This window comes from Aulostomus chinensis, chromosome 21 (assembly GCF_037954235.1).
Source record: "Aulostomus chinensis isolate RoL2024-O1b breed Wild chromosome 21, RoL_Achi_v1.0, whole genome shotgun sequence".
NCBI lineage: Eukaryota > Metazoa > Chordata > Actinopteri > Syngnathiformes > Aulostomidae > Aulostomus > Aulostomus chinensis.
Window position 1 is genome coordinate 17,274,256 of NC_141340.1, and position 17,097 is coordinate 17,291,352.

The following is a 17,097-nucleotide window of genomic DNA, read 5'->3' on the forward strand; positions in this document are numbered from 1 at the left end:
GTGTGTGTGTGTGTGTGTGCGTGTGTGTGTGTGTGTGTGTGTGTGTGTGTGTGTGCGCGCACGCGGGTGTGTGTGCAAGTGAGTCATTTCAAGCCAGGAGAAGTTTAGTTTTCCACTGGGATAAAATCTACACTCTCCATCTCGTGCCACGTCTGACTGCCCTTTGTAGTCACAGATAACACAGTGGGTTCAGGCCATGACCATAACAGCCAACTAGCCCATTAATGGACCCTTATCCAATGAGGTGATGGTTGCCAGGCACATCACTTCTACTTTGACCAATCACAATTGGTTACATCAGGAATTCTGCAAAAGAATTTGCTAAGAGACACCATTTGTTTTCTTGCTCTCGAGCCTTTTCCTCCCCTCTGACTAAAAACGTCAGATATACTGTCATGGTCAAAAAGAAAAGGGGGGACACAGAGAGTTTCAGTTAGATTAATTTTCTGTGTATTTCTCTGTATAACTGATAAAACTACAGATTTATGTGAACTGACTATGGCTAAGAGAGACATTTGCTCTGATTAATAAAAACACTCTAGAAGTGTTTCCTGAGAAAGAGGAGTGTGTTCACCACAGTGATATGCGGAACATGCAGCACACGGGGGACAGAGGGTGCATGGGAGATGATGTAAACCCGAGATTAAAATGATTCCTCTCTGCCTCCCTCTTTCAGTTGCTTTGTCTGTGATGGAGAGATCAAAAGTGAAATTAACTTTTCATTTTCCTGACATTTCTTTGTTCTTTTCTTGGTCCTAGGGCCCCAGCAGGTGCTCTTTCCCATGAGTCAACACCGCCTCTACGAACTTTCCAGGCGAGGACTCTTAAGTTTCTCTCGCACTTGATGGAGTAACACTTATTTAAATGTGCCAGAGTCCAAGAAATCCAAGGGAGACACATCAGTGCCAAGGAATTAAATTAAGCACAGAGATAAAATAGTTACTGTCTATTAGAAACAGCAGGCTAGCCAAGTGAAGTAATCCTTTATTGGGATTTCTTTTATTAAAATCAAGTAGAGAGGGAGTTACAAAAGTCTCACTTGGTCTACGCGTCGCTTTCTCTCTCTCTCTCTCTCTCGCCTGTGAATCCTAGCAGGTGCTTCACTGTGAAAAAACCCAGTGTCTGTTCAGGTCACAAAGTTTCAAGTTTTCCGTCAGTACAACTGTAACCATGGCAGTTGATGCATTCAGTACAAACCTGTGAAACAATTACGCTCCCTTGTAGGAAACACATTTTTTCCACGAGAAAAACTTTGAACGAAACAAAGTAAAAAACCTGCTCTTCCCTCACAAGGTCTTGTCCCCTCTAACTCAAGAACCTCCACCTTCTAATCCACCCCGCTCGGCATTTCTATGTCCAAAACCTGCAAAAACTAAAGTAAGTGTCAGTCGGCCTAAATAAAGGCCTAGCAGGCCATCGTGCAAACATTTTCAACTTGCCTCAATGGTGCGCTTTACTTTTGCAAAGAGGTGCTTCTCCATCGGCACTCCCCTACCCGGAAAATGAGATCGGCCAGCGCCAACCTTTTAACGCCCATGAACAGGACCCAGAGGAACTCCCCAGCCTCACTGCTCCAACCCAGAGGAACTCCCCGGCGACGCCTGTCACTCCCTGCAACATGGAAGGCTTCCTGTTTCCTTTCAAATACCCTGAACTTAAGGTACTATTGCTCAGGCAGTATGTATTGTTTGGTTGGTCGGTTGCTTCTGAACTGACTTGAGTAACAGAAAAAAAACCCACTCATAAATATAGCAATAGTTATACTTGACAGATGAACAATAAATCTCACGACGGCATGGTGAAAGACCGAACTGAAATCATTCTGACTGATACTGACATGCAGTCATTTCAAATTTTGAGTGGATAATCATTTTCCAATTGCAATTTTCATTTTCGCTGAACACAACTTTAAAAGAACGATTCGGTGTCGTGAACTTTATCGGGTTCCGTGCGTTTTCGTACCCCCAGAGAACAAGACGTGCCCGTCTCTGCAGCACCACAACGCTTATGAACGCCCTGCATAGGAATTATTGATATTCCCTTCATCAGAAGACTGCAGCTCCTGAGATTTGTACACTGCGCCTGACCACACTGTTGCACAATGATCATTCTAACTTCATTCTTTAACATATCGTTTCAAATAGTGGAAACATTAACAAAGCTGTGGACTTTATTCGCGAAGAAATCAACCTTAATCGCATAAGAAATCATTTGGAAGCAAAGGTTTGAGATAACATTTTAAATCAAAGACAGGATATCGGTCATTTCACGGAATTCCTGCCTGATGCGATTCGATATTTCTGTCCACATAGATTTCCCCTAATATTTGCTCATGCTTCTTTTTGACTTTTGTTGCTGCTTTGGAGCTTGTAAGTCGCTGCTGCCGGAAAAAAAAAGATGCACTGAGTGTTAAATATGAAGGTAAGTCACTCAAAGTCTGTAAAGTGACATTTTCTATAGGATTATGGTTTTGTGAAGGATTGCGGTCCTTCTCATTTGTGGCGAGACACATTAAGAGCTCAAAACATGTGCAGCCAATCTAAAAGTAGGCAGCTGGAAAAATCATAAGAGGAGCAAAGCTTCTTAATCATGATTTGGATGGTCTTTTCTTTCAATATGCTGAAAATTAATGGCAGAAAGTGTCTTTTTTTTTTTTTTTTTTTTGAAGGAAGGGAGGTGAATGTGCTGTCGGCTACCTGAAATTCCATCGAGGAGAAATCTGTAGCATGGATTTAAAGAAAGCAATATTTTAAAGACATATTTTCAAAGAAGGTGTGAGATGAGACAATGTCATTTACACGAGCGAGGTTTGAAGTTGCGTTAAGGAAATGTCACATGACAGACAGACACACAAAGCGTGACAGTTTCAGCATCGCTCGCTGACCCCAACTTTCCCTCTGCGCACAAACACATGTTCCTACTAAACGGATCAACACAGCACAGGATGCAGAGGACGACGGAGCAACGGTCCACGATGGTTCGCTCAGTTCAGATGTCAACTGAGCGGTAGAACAAGCAAACTGCGTTCTGAAGTGGAAGCACTTTGAATCTCCCCATTTACAACAGCACCATAACTTACAACACTAAAAGGGTGTTTAACTCCGTCTGCCGTGACCGGAGTTATTTTCTGTCCTCGCCCCCACTGAGTCAACTTCCAGCAGGCAGCAGGCTGAGGGCTGACCATTCCAGGCTATCGCTCAGGGAAACAAGGGCAGAGAATGTTCACTTAACTCTTTCTTCTCAAATCAATAATTCATGAGAAAAACTTTTGGGATACAAAAAACAACCAACAACAACAAAAAAAAGCTTTTCTGCAGCCATAGCGTAGATCATGAGCTGCCACCTAATTTCTATCAAAACGAACAACATCAGAAACATCATCAACAACACCCCCTGGATAGACAACAATCGTCACCTCACGTACTTCACCTTCAAATCCTTACACATTCGACAAATTCTCCGTGTCGCCAAAATCTTTTAAGATATGAATAGTGTCCCGTTACTTGCATTCCTAAAAAAAAATACAGAAATATCATTGACCCACAGCATGAATGTCAACAAAGTGATGCTATCTATGACGGGGACAAGTGAGCGTTGCTCCAAGAGCTTGAACTCCTCTCCGAGGTGTTTTCAATTGTTCTTTAAAGTGAGCTTCATGTTGTCTGCCCAAAACCAACACACAGCCCGTTCGCCTTTGCCCCCGCTCGCCCAAAAGGACCTCACGGCAGGATCAAAGACCTGCAGATCAGTGGTCTGAGGGTGAGAATGTGTGTCTGGCTTATTAAAGACTGGTCAGAAGCACTGGCGGCGGGGGGGTTCTTTCTCTAGAGTACGTAAGAGGCAGCACACTCGTCACACTATGTCCCAGGGTGTGAATGCACGTTTTGTTTAATATTGGAGGCCTGAAGGTAATCTCCGCAACAAACACCATCCGCATCGCGCTGATCACGCCCAAGCGTAGTCATGGCGCACACCAAATGAAACAAAACAAACTTGGCGACAAGGACATAGAAGCCCTTTGTCAACATCCCCAACACAATGCCACCGCCAAGCAAATGAATGGCCAAATATCAAACGCTTCATCCTTACCGCATTTTCACTGCTGCCAGCGCTCAACCTCGTGCTACACACACAAACAACTGAAAACTGAGACGCCGCATCAAAATAAGTCCAAAACAGTTTTAGATGAAGGAAAATACGACTGAGAGTGAAATGAAACTCCAGTCAGAGAGCACATGTCGCTATCAAACGTTCCAAACCGTTGGAGTCTGTGGAATTGCTCTGGTTCACTGGGTTATCATCTCCCTGGCACACGTCGCAATCAGATCTTCGTTTACTGCTTCACCGACGCTTTTACAGGAATCTCAAATGTAATAATTTCATTTGGAAGCAAAAATGATTGATTTGGCTTTTTTTTTTTTTTTTTTTTTTGGTTGTGGAGAAAAATCTCCATTTTTATGCTGGCATGGATTTTTTTTTTTCCAACAGGAGGGCTGAAAACAGCCCCGGGGCTGAAAAGGTTAAATCGAACTGATACCTTTTTAAGGCGTGGGGCTGTCATAGCTGCATCTCCACTTCAGTGGTAATGAGAATCACATTCGACAACACAAGTGCCATGTGAAATAAAAAGAAAATAAAAAAAAAAGAGCAATGGGATGGAACATTGTGAGATGGTAGCAGCAGCGTGATACAAACGGAGGCAAGACGACAGGCAGAGGAGCAGCCAGTTGGAAATAATGGACCAGCTGCACAAATTAAAACAAAATGTGCAGAAGGAAGGGACAAAAAAAGAACAAAAGTGAAGGATGTTGTGTGTGTAAGAGAGACTCTGGAGGGGAAAGAATGCAAGAAATGTGGCTCCTTACCAGCCCGATAAACAAAGTTCGCCTCTGCCTCAGAGGAGGACGGTGAGAGCAGCTCATCATCATACTCATTGGAACTGAAGGAGCCCGAGTGGTTCCTCTTGCGAGCATCCATGATGGCATTGGCCACCATGACGTGGCGCAGCGAGTCATTCAGGTAGCGGTGCAGCAGACTGCTCTTGTACTTGGGAGGAGAGACATAGTCCTCAGCCAATGAGGCAGCTTCGGTCGCTGAGTGCAGCCCAGCTCCCATACCCATGGCCATGCCCATCATGGAGGAGCTCTCCTTCTTGATGACACTCTGGTACATGGGCTTGTTGAGCTCTTCAGGGCCAGTCTGAGTCCTCTGAGGGTTGTCCCCATCTAAACCATGGGGGGAGATTCGATGTTATTCAGATATACAGCGCACAAATGTGTTTTCCACATCTTAATATTGTATGACTGAGTATTTTAGCTGGAAGACTCACACCGTCCTGCATAGAACATAAGCCTTCTTTGACTTTTTTTTTTCTTTCTATCAAACGTGGAGCTGCTTATCTACTTAACTATTTTTAAAGGACCCATTTTAATTCTGGCTTTTCCAGCATCAACGTGAGCCACGCAGGAAATGAGCGTGATCCTGCAGAGACGGTGCTGTGACCTGCCCTTTTGATAACCCTTTAATTTGATCCTTTTAGAAGACGTAAATGACGTTTCTGGCAGATAGTAAAAAAAAATCAAAGGACCGAATTTTAAATTGCTTCATATCTCACGCTGGTCAACAATGGAGGCATGTAGCTGGAGTCATTATCAGCTGTGCAGTAAAGCACCGTTCAGTTGCATTCAGCCCATTTATGGAGCTAAATGGGGCCAATATGGTCGTTTATGACATGAAGATTTTTTTGTTGTTGTTTACAACTGATTTTTTTTTCTTTTGTTAAATAGAACAACTGATAAACCCCTGATTGTCTTCCATTAAATTTGGACCTCAGCTAGTAAAACCATAACTTATGCAATTAGCATCAATTCTCAGAGCGATCGCAGCCAATTTCCTCAGGAAGTGCCTCTCCCCTTTTGGATTATTTTCATATATTTTAAACGATTTCTTACAGAAAATACTTTTGACGGCGATGGAGAAACATGAAATGAAACATGGGACAAGGAGGCTCAAGCTAACTAGACATGAGATTTTATATCTTTTCAAATGACCAAAGTAGCCAACACCAGGCTAAAGATAACCTGTTAGAGTGAAACAATGTTCCATTTCAAACCCCCCCCCCCCACACACACACACACACACTGATGGCAAATCTTTATTACTTTCATAACCTATCAAATCCCATCATGCTTCACTCCAGAGAGCGCTTGGCCAAAATGCATGAAATAGCTACATTATCACATTACAGTATACATAAAAAAAGTAATCTTCCTGATGGCGCAACTCCATGATTAAGGTTGAGAAAGGGAAGTGAAGGGGAAGAAGAGCTCTGACTACACTTTCTAGACTGATTTATGCTTCCTGGGTGCCAAGAAAAGCCAAGCAACTGCTCCACAATAAATACATGAGCCTGAAAACGGCACAGTCAAGGAAGACAACTGGTTCTTATCACACCCAACAATGGGGAACGCAAAGGAGAGGTGAAAGGCCAACGCAGGTAAAATACAGCTAAACAGCACTGAGGCTTTAAATACAGCGGCACATCTGTGACCGGTCCCGTCTGCGGAGAGGAGCGAGTTTCTCCTGCTCCTGTCTGTGTCACGCAGCAGCGGCCAGCTGTGAGTTCTGTGAGAAGGATCGCTTATTTGGTAGCAGTAGTACTCCATGATCAGCTGCTCCGCATGCTGCTGTGTACTTTAACAACTGATTGATTCATTTTTATATCTAATGAAAAACAGAGCGACCCACAACATTGTACTATTACCTTACGTTTACTACCACGATTACTTTACATTTACTACTCCTGTTACCTTACGTTTACTACCCCTATTACTTTATGTTTACTACTACAATTACCTTATGTTTACTACCACGATTACTTTACATTTACTACTCCTGTTACCTTACGTGTGCTACTACTATTACCTTACTATTACTACTACTATTACCTTAAGTTTACTACTATTACCTTACGTTTACTACTACTATTACCTTACGTTTACGACTACGATTACCTTACATTTACTAATACTATTACCTTATGTTTACTACTACTATTACCTTAAGTTTACTACTATTACCTTATGTTTACTACTACTATTACTGTATATTTACTACTACGATTACCTTACGTTTACCACTACGATTACCTTACGTTTACTACTACTATTACTTTACATTTACTATTACTACCTTACATTTACTACTATGATTACCTTATGTTTACTACCGCGATTACCTTACGTTTACTACTATTATTACCTTATGTTTACTACTACTATTACTGTATATTTACTACTACGATTACCTTACATGTACCACTACGATTACCTTACGTTTACTAATACGATTACCTTATGTTTACTACTACGATTACTTTACGTTTATGACTAATATTACCTTACGTTTACTACTACTATTACTTTACATTTACTACTACTACCTTACATTTACTACTACGATTACCTTACGTTTACTACTACAATTACCTTACGTTTACTACTACTATTACCTTACGTTTACTCCTACTATTACCTAACATTTACTACTACTACCTTACATTTACTTCTACTACCTTACATTTACTACTACTATTACTTTACATTTACTACTACTACCTTACATTTACTACTACGATTACCTGACGTTTACTACTACAATTACCTTACGTTTACTACTACTATTACCTTACGTTTACTCCTACTATTACCTAACATTTACTACTACTACCTTACATTTACTTCTACTACCTTACATTTACTACTACTAAAAAAATAAATGAGTAAACAGGAAAATAGAGACATAAATAGGAAGGGTGCTCAGGACCCACATAGTCAAGCACACAGCACCCAAAAACCGGCTGAGCTGATGAGTCTCGTGTGACCTCAACGACAATGAAACCCAGACCTCACACGGCACAATGACTCTGTTAGACCCATACGGTCCTGAGCGCCCTTCCTATGGAACTCAACACCCATCCACAGTTTGATCCCAGCCCTAACCCATGTGGATACCAGTTGAGTCCATGAGCAGCCAACGAACCACCTGAACACCAGCTGAGCCGACGGTTCTCATGTGACCTCAACGACTCTGGAACCCAGAGCTCACACGCGACAGCCACAGCTCTGTTAGGGGCCCACACAGAGTCTTAAACTCCCAACTCCCTGACAGTGACTTAGAACTGAAGAAGCCTCTTGGATGAGAGGCAAAACATCTCAAAGAAAACTGAAAAAAGCCCAGTTGCCAATGACAAAGCACTGGGGAGCCGACCTTGAATCACATGACCAAACCATAATGGATGGTTGCCTGTTTACCCTCCATCCAAAGCACATTGCCCCTCTATTTCCTCTGCAGATACAAATAATATCCAGAACAATATGCGCTGCCAGTGAGATAGAATTAAAGTATGAGTCCCAAACCTGATGAAATAAGTGGGGGGAAAAGATAAAACACCATAATTAAAAAAAGAAAAAAAAAACTGTCCTCTGGCAGGAGGAAAAATCAAAAAAACTCTCGATGCTGTCCCTGCCAAGGCTGTAATTTTGTAATTTCAGCAGGTTGAATTTTTTGATTCAGTCTGGGCCAAATTAAAATTACAGCTCTCATATATCAGAACCACATGGAGGTAGTGTACTTGCTCTCCATTCAATGCGCTGTCTGAGAAAGAATTTTGAGAGCTGTGTTTGAGTGTCTACTTCAGAATCTGCCCTGAAACAACCCACACAACCATCAGGCTGGACCGTCATTATCATACTCAGGCAGATGTCTCTGACATCCAAGTCTGCCACCTCTGAGTAGCACTTTCCGTGCGTTTGCTACTGTAGCTGCACAACAAGCTGGTGGAAAGGTAAGTGAATGCTAGGCTCAGGTCAACTCCTGTAACTATGGAACAAAAGTATAGAAATAAATAAATAAAAATACACATTATAGGGTATATGGGTCAGGAGTGGGAGCAGGATGGATCATATCTTAACCATAATGTGACAGAGAGAAGAATCAGTGAAATATATAGAGTCACTGGAAATACAATGGCATGTGGCAGACACAATGTGAACACCATAAGCACATTCCTCGCCCAGCCACATGCGCCGACTCTCCCCCTCAAAAGTTTAATTAAAGATTACTGACGCCACAGCTCTCTTCATTTCTGCTCATGCTTTCAACACGTATGTACATATCTATGTTCTGTTTGTTTTTTCCTCCCTGCCGTGTTTTCTGCACCGTCTGTGGGTATATATATATATATATATATATATATATATATATATATATATATATATATATATATATAAAAAGGTGGTCACTCCCTTGGGCTTCCGCATGTGTTTGCAGTAAATGCACGGCTGACAGAGAGATACTTATTTTCCATTGTAGGCTGAGAGAGAGAGGTTGGCTTGGTGGGGTGTCTTAATGACAGCGTTTTATAGCCACCGGCCTCTGTGTCTCTCAGCTGGGTCGCACACATGCTATTTATACACATGCAGAACAACACTAAGGGCAGCATCAACCAGCTTCAGGACGGGCGGAGATGGAGGTAACGTGGTCCTCCGCCAACCCTCGGCTCCGTCTATGTCATAATGCTAGATTTGAGGGGCACAGGCGTGATGTAAGCGGAGTTTTACGGTTACTCGGTACAAAGAGCGTCAAGTTTACACAAGGGTTTTTATGATAAACTCTCTGGGGTCAGTATCTTGGACAACTGCTTTATTCATCAGTACATTTCTTGAGAGGAATTATAGTTACAAATCCAAGATCCTTGTAATATTTTTTGAACATTCTTAGCTGCAGGTTTAGTCATTTAAATCACTGATTAATATTCATTTAAAATTATATGTTGTTGTTTTTTTAAACGCTTTGGGGCATCATCATCAGAGCGGCGGTCTCACCAGAGTATCTGAGTCCACAGCATTTAGAGGAAGACGCTACCTGCCTGGTTTATACCGAATAAGTCGAGAACTCCGGTTTATTAATCAAACGGCAGAACTTCTATCAATTTTTAGATCATGTCGAGAAAAGACACTCCTGAATTGAGTGATTTAAATTATTTTTTTGTGGTGTCAAAAATGTAGGAAATAAGGTTGTTTTTTGTTTTTTTTTTTGTTTTTTGGGAATATCACAAAAAAAAAACAACTTATATCTTTAACAATGGAGTCTACGGACCACTGCCTGTCCTACACTGCTGATGTGCTCTGACACTGGACGGGTAATTTCTTGGCCTGCGCGCAAAAATCTGCACTTAATCCACGTATAATCAAGTGACCGCTTGTTACATGGTGAGTGTGGAGGTTTTGGGCTTCGGGGCAGTAGATCACTGTGTTTTTTTTCATTCCAGCCTTGATTATACAGGAGGGACTGTGGATTCTGACTATACTTTGAAAACACAAACTCTAAACTTAGTAGGGAGAGAAAAGAGGAGAGGCTGCTGGTCAGGTGTTGTACCTTCTGAGCAGCTGTCGTCACTGCTGACACTTAGCCTCTCTGCATTGCCCTGAACATACTTGTTGTAGAGCTTGATCCTGAGCGCCCAGCTCAGGTCTGGCTGCCGCACTGTGTTCTTCAGTCGCCTTCTGGCATTGGCAAACCAGTTAGAGACCTGAGAGAAAGAGAAACAGAAGGAAGTGGGAACACACCAAACAAACAGAAACAGAACCCTACATCCAAAGCAAAGCAAAGACTATCCTTTATCTTGTGAGCCTGCCATTTCAGAAAAAAAACCAAAAACCAAGACAAACCAAAATAGACAGAAACAGTCTGGCTCACTTCAAGATAGACCAGACACTCCGGAGAGATACCCCAATATGCATCTTTTCTGCATTGACATTTACACCCCAAATGTCAGACGGCCAGCGTTTCACTGACTAACGTTCTGACAGACAAATGTCCCGTTCTTCATTATGGACTTAAACAGGCTCCTTTCAGCAATACATTTCTGACCCAACACGGCCTTCAAGATGCAATAAAAAAGGCAATTGATCCAGCACTCTTCCTCTCACTGGGAAAGGAGACCATTAGATGTTCTACTACAATAACTTATCACGCTCAATAGACTTGAGGAAGCTTATGAAGTACCTCATGCTATAGTACTTATTTTTCAGATCCCCTCTTTCCGTATCATGTTTCTTAATAACGAGCCCATCCCTCTGTCTAAAGCCCAGTGCTGTGGCAGACTAGACCAGTACATGCGGCTTAGATGGAGGGGATACGAGGCCAATGGAGACCAAGAGGTGACATGTCGACGCCGCTAATGTGGTTTGAGCCTGGACGTATTGATGTAAACACACAGAAAAGCGGCCTGTTACCACATGTAAAAACAGGTAACTTAAGGCGTGATCCATTACAACACAGGATGGTGCTCCGGGTATTCAACAGAAAATCAAGGGACATTTAAAACAGTCCAAAAAAAAAAATCGCATTGGCAGATTTGTAAAGCATGATCGTGATGAAAATAATCTACCTGCCTGTCATCACCTTCACCACCCATGACGCACTGACCCTGCTCCCTACTGGCATGGCATTTAGGTTTCTGCTCGAGAGTGTGTGTGTATATGTGTGTGTGTGTGTGTGTGTGAGTGTGTGTGTGTGTTTTGGTGGGAGGGGTGGGGGGTTGGGGGGTCAAACCATCCCGTGTCCAACACAAAGCATTCCTCTTCTCTCAGTTTGCCTTTACCAAAACAAACATCTCAATTAGGCCCCAAAATGAGAACCAGATTACGCATCACGGCCAGAAGCACGAACAAAAAGCCGCTGCAGACTTTCTGAGGCCAGATCGGTGACCTTGTTAGCTAGATGATACTGTACATACACAGCTGCCAGACGCGTAACACACTCGTATTCACAACTGCGATTTCCTATCAGGGGTCAGTCTTTCAAACACCCAGGTACGATACTCCCAAATTATCAATAGAGGGTGGAGTAGAACTCTTATTTTGATATCAACACCGGGATCATTGAACAACCAACGGTTGGGACCTCAAAGGGGCCGCAAAACAAAGAAGAAACTACGTTTGAAAACAGGAGCTGGCATGGTTTTTTTCATGAAACACTAAAATCTATTAAACTGCAATACCACAAGAGAATAAAACTTTTTTTTTTCATGGATTGGCAAATTTGGAAATTTAAGTTGATATCAGCCTGATGGCCGACATATTTAGTCGTCCACTTTTGCTCACTTCTCTTCTTCTTTGCTCGTCATCTTAAGAAAACAGCGATCTATGATTTATGGGCTTTGGGTTTTGGGAAGAAGAAAACCATGACTTTTTCAAATACATGATATTTGTATGTTTTCTTCTCTAAATGGGGAATAAAAAAGCTAAATCAGTGGTAAAATATCCCATCCATTCATCCATTTTCTACTGCTTATCCTGTTAAGGGTTGCAGGGGGGTGGAGCCTATCCCAGCAGCCTTCAGGTGAGAGGTGGGGTTCACCCTGGACAGGTCACCAGTCCATCACAGGACCAACACATAGAGACAAACAACCATTCACACTCACAGTCACACCTACAGTCAATTTAGAGTATCAATCAGCCTCGTCCCCTCTTGATGTCTTTGGACTGTGGGAGGAAGCTGGAGTACCAGAGAGAACCCACACAGGAACAGGGAGAACATGCAGACTCCACACAGAAAAGTGTAACCGGGGCACAAACTCAGAACCCTCCTGTTATGAGTTGACGGTGCTAACCACTGCACCACCATGCCGCTCTAATAAAATACCGGCTTATCAGATATCTGAAAAAAAACAATGCAATATGATGAATTTCTAGTGACTTCTCCTTCAGCAAATGCTGGGTTGGGGTCAGGGGTCAACTAGAAGGTAGACCAACCTGGACTAGGGTCATTTGTGAGCCCAGAGCCAGTAGGATTTTCTCCGTCTTGGTGGGGTAGGGGTTGTCGCGATGCTTGTAGAGCCACTGCTTTAACGGCTGTGCCATGTCCTGAAGGGCCTGGCGCTTGTGTCGAACTTTACCACCACTTGGACGACCCCTGTAAGGTAGAGATAGAACGTCATCCAGTTACTCTGTGTCACGCTCATCATTACATGATATCAAACATGAAAAAATGGTAGCCCGTGTACAAGCAAATGCTGTCTTTCTGTCTCTCAAGCACAGCAGCAAACAAACTAACGGAACACACTTATTCTTTCGGTGAGAATTTCCACATGCCAGTCGCATTATTCCAAATTTAATCTTCAAACATAACTAGAAATTGGTCAAAAGATCAGGAAAAGGAATAGGACTATGGTGTTCAATGAAACAAATGAAGTTGTGCAGAGGCAAGTCTCCAAGCCGAATGCATGTTGTCTGAAGTCATGAGTCATGGAGAGAAACACTGGGTAGAACGCAACTTTGTCACCCATAACACGACAATAAAGTCGGGAGAGGCTGGACTGAAAGAAAAAGAGACAACAGCGCACAGCAAGAAACCACAGCAGAAAACCCCGAGACCCAAAGGCCTCGCACAGTTGATTCTGCATTGCACGTCCTAAAAAAAACGCCAACACCTTGCCGTGAAACACATTTTGTTCAGGCATGCATTTTTTTGCTAAGTAAACATTTCATACTCAGGAAGAGTGGATCCAGGACAACGTAGCTGGGTAGCTGTCACTGCCGCGTCACCAGAGGAGAAGAGACTGTGAAAAAAAATACTGCACCGCACTTCTGTTTTTCCCTTAAAGACAAGAACTAGGATACCTGCCCAAAGGATGCTGACAAACGCTGGAGCAGGACTTGGGTGTACACCAAAGAGCCTTGGAGTTAAAAACACATAACCTAATGTCTAAATTCAGCAGGGGTGGTGAGTACAGCTGCTGGCAAATACTGAAGGGATAAACCATCACTTAATCTCTGGAAATGTGCTATTTGGAAACACGGACTCCCTCTTTATCTTTATACATACATACATACGCACATATATATATTTATCACTGAAAACTATTCCTGCTAGGGTTTCGTCTCACCTGTAGTTTCAGGTGTTACGAACCTGTAGATGTCAGTGTGGTGCTATGATCCTCTTGTCCTTATGTCTCCCTAAAAAAAGCTCACTAAATGTGGTCTACTTTCAAGTTTACCTGAGGTTCATTTTCAACAAAAATGTTCCCTGGGATCTGGATGAAGAACTGTAAATACCCTCCGTTGGTTTCTTAACATTGGTTAAACCCTAGCATGACACACACAGACCTCTGTTTCTTTGCTGTAACATTTTTCATCAGCCGGGACGCTGAGCTCAGGGCAGCGCTTCACACTCACACAGGTGACTCACCAAGCTCCTGGCTGAGGAAGCTCCTTCAGGTCATTACTAACCCTCTGTTCTCGATGTGTCCAATAAACATGCTGGTAAAAATCAAACAATCAACGGCCAGACACAAACTGCTCTGGCACCTGTTCCCTGTCTCCGGAATTAAAGCTAAATAAAATACTTAACAATAACACTTGGCCTACATGCGTCCAGACCAGACCACACAACATCTGAGGGGGCCAATTTATTTATTGGAAACAGATGGAGACCTCCATAAGACAAGCTACCCAAAAAGAATGACCTACTTATTCATTCTAAGATTAGCTGTGCACGCAGGAATATTTACTATACCGTAAAGTGGTGGAATTGAACTCCGCGAATCCATCAGATCATGTTACGTTAAAGGGAGACAAACAGTTCTGACTGCGTTATCAAATTTGCCTCGCAAACTTCAGATAGTTGAGACAGGAGACTCTACTTTTGGACCTAAACGGGTATTGCGCACATAAACAACCACATCAACTCGATCCAAATCTTATCCTAATCCTTACCCAAGCCTATTCTAACAAAGCTCGTGCTCATAAAAGCAGGTTTCTAGGGTAGTTTTAGAAACCTGTCCTTATTTGTCTTATCTGAGCATGATTTTCCTATCATGTCCTCATTTCGCGCAGGAGATTGAGAGATCAGGCGCTAATCAGGTCCATGATTGCCGGTCGCTGTCTCGTTGCGCGAACCTGCGCCGGTTGAAACAACCGTGGAGCAGAGGGAGCCTACTCCCCCTCAGTAATCCCCCGGGGGTTCCCCGGACTCCACACCTTCATTTAAGGCACGCACGCTGACCATCAGCGACCGAGTGCTCCACGTACCCGCTCCTCCTGTGTCTGACGGCCTGGTTGTCTCTCATGGCCTGGCTGCTGGAGAGGAGGTCCGGATGCTGTCCGTCCATGACTTCTAGGTAGTTTCTGCTGCTCATCTCGACCTCCTTGGCCTTGTCCTCAAACAGGACCTGGCTGCTCAGCTTGTTAAACACAATGGTGTTCATCCTTGTTCAGATATTCCCGAAAATAAATAAGGGGGGGGGGGTAGAAAAAAAAGATCCTCCGGCGTGTCACTGCGTCTCCGTGTCTCTCCTGTGAAACAACAATGGATTAAAAAAAAAATTGGAAAAAAAGGTCCATGCAGTTACAAGCCCTTGTGTAGACGCTAGAAGAAGTCGTGAATGATGCATATTTTTGTGAAAATACGCGCTGTTCTCATAAATTATATTTTGCTGTGCATTTTGGCTCGGGATCACGCTTCTCACTGCCCGCTTAGCGGACTTTGGGACTACGTTGATGAAGTGATGCCTCCATAGGAGGAGGTTCTACGTGAACGCTGCATCTGCGATGTGTAAAAGGTGAAGCCATCAAACGCGCGCAGACACCTCATGGTACATTTATATCTCAAAGCAATGAACCAAATCAGGATGAATGCACGTGGGCTTCTTTTTATTCCATTTCATTCTTAAACAACCTAAATCTCTTCACGTGTAAATTGATAAACTATTGTCTTTTCAATGTTAAATCGGTTTTGTTCTGTTTTTGTTTGGGGTTTTTTTTGTATACAATAACTGATATAAAACGAAATTCTATGTCACAAACTACAAGGTGGATATTGTTCACACGTTCAGTGGATTTGAACCCTAAACAGCCTAGACTGCATCTTTCGGGTTCGTATGTATTTTAACGTGTAGTTCCAGCAGCGTGCGCGTGTGTGTGTGTGTGTGTGTGTGTGTGTGTGCGCGCGCGGTGTCTCCGCTGCGCTGCGGGCGCATGTGGCTATAAAGCCGGGATTGTTTATTTTGGTTCGTGCGCTCCCCATTTAATGCAAAGACAAACGCTCCCGTAGTTCGCGGGGATTTGACAGTTTATTCTTCCCTACGAATTTGGGGTGTAGCTGATATTACTGAGCCTGTTCAGCGGAAAGACGCACGGAAGGGCAGCGCCGACGCCGTCCCCAGCAGCATGGTGCCAAACACGCACACAGACTACCATGTATGCCGAGATATTTAAAAAAAAGTGACGAAATGACCTAAAAACACCGGCTGCGTAGCTTGAATGACTGTGACTGTGTCTCTGTTCATGGACATACGCGAGCCATGTACAGTACCCTCATTACTCATCATACCTACCGATGTAATTACGGGTCTTTCCATTCAAAGTTGGCTAAACAGGCGCGTTTATCCCAAACGTGAATAACCTGAGCGTCTTCTAACCTGCTACTGAATCTTGAGGTCCATTCTTGTCGCTACAGACGGCTCAGCGTGTCGGTGTGTCTCGGTCGGTTACCTGTCCCCGGCCCCTCCTGGGTCTCTCTGCTGTGTATTACAATCCAACTTCCACTCGCCCATTCCCTGCTCACGTGTTACGGTACCGAGATCCTGAGCTCAAACCACACGGACAGCAGTGTACTTCTCTGCTTTATCCAGGGACCTCCGCCGCGTTACCCAGGACTCTGAATATTTCACCATGCTCATGTTTCCTTGCACACCGCCCGAGCCTTCGAACATTGTGTTGATGGTTTACGCCGGTTCTAGGGCCAGCAGAGAGGGGAGAGGAAGCGAGGCACCACGCTGCAAAAAGTAGACTGCCGGTGTCACTAAGATCATGGTAGTCAGAGAAAACGAACTTTATACCGATGCAGATGAGTTTGTCCGTGTCGTGACACTTTCTAGATCTAAAGCTCCCCGGGTGTTGCGTTCATACCTCTGACATCTGAACATGACACACAACCACTGCCAGCAATTTCATCTTTTTAATTTGCTGGATTTCAAAGTACTACTACTGCATTTCTGTTGAATGGTGACGTGTGAAACGACAGTATTGGGTC

General features: G+C 43.4%; 1 protein-coding gene across 3 annotated transcripts in view; it reads right to left on the minus strand.

Moving 5' to 3' along the window:
* mkxa (mohawk homeobox a) overlaps positions 1-16,653 on the minus strand; it is a 28,878-nt gene extending 12,225 nt beyond the window's left edge. Inside the window, exons 1-5 of one of the 3 annotated variants that reach the window (XM_086191820.1) lie at positions 16,557-16,653; positions 15,096-15,359; positions 12,819-12,978; positions 10,438-10,591; positions 4,866-5,225 (exon numbers count right to left, since the gene is read on the minus strand). In XM_086191820.1, the coding sequence (XP_086047946.1) occupies positions 4,866-5,225; positions 10,438-10,591; positions 12,819-12,978; positions 15,096-15,271 (850 nt within the window). In that variant the 5' untranslated portion in view covers positions 15,272-15,359; positions 16,557-16,653. Of the gene's footprint in view, positions 1-4,865; positions 5,226-10,437; positions 10,592-12,818; positions 12,979-15,095; positions 15,360-16,399; positions 16,462-16,483 lie in introns of those variants that run through there. The other 2 variants (XM_086191819.1, XM_086191821.1) reach the window with 2 other exon arrangements.
* Positions 16,654-17,097: the final 444 nt, after the last annotated feature.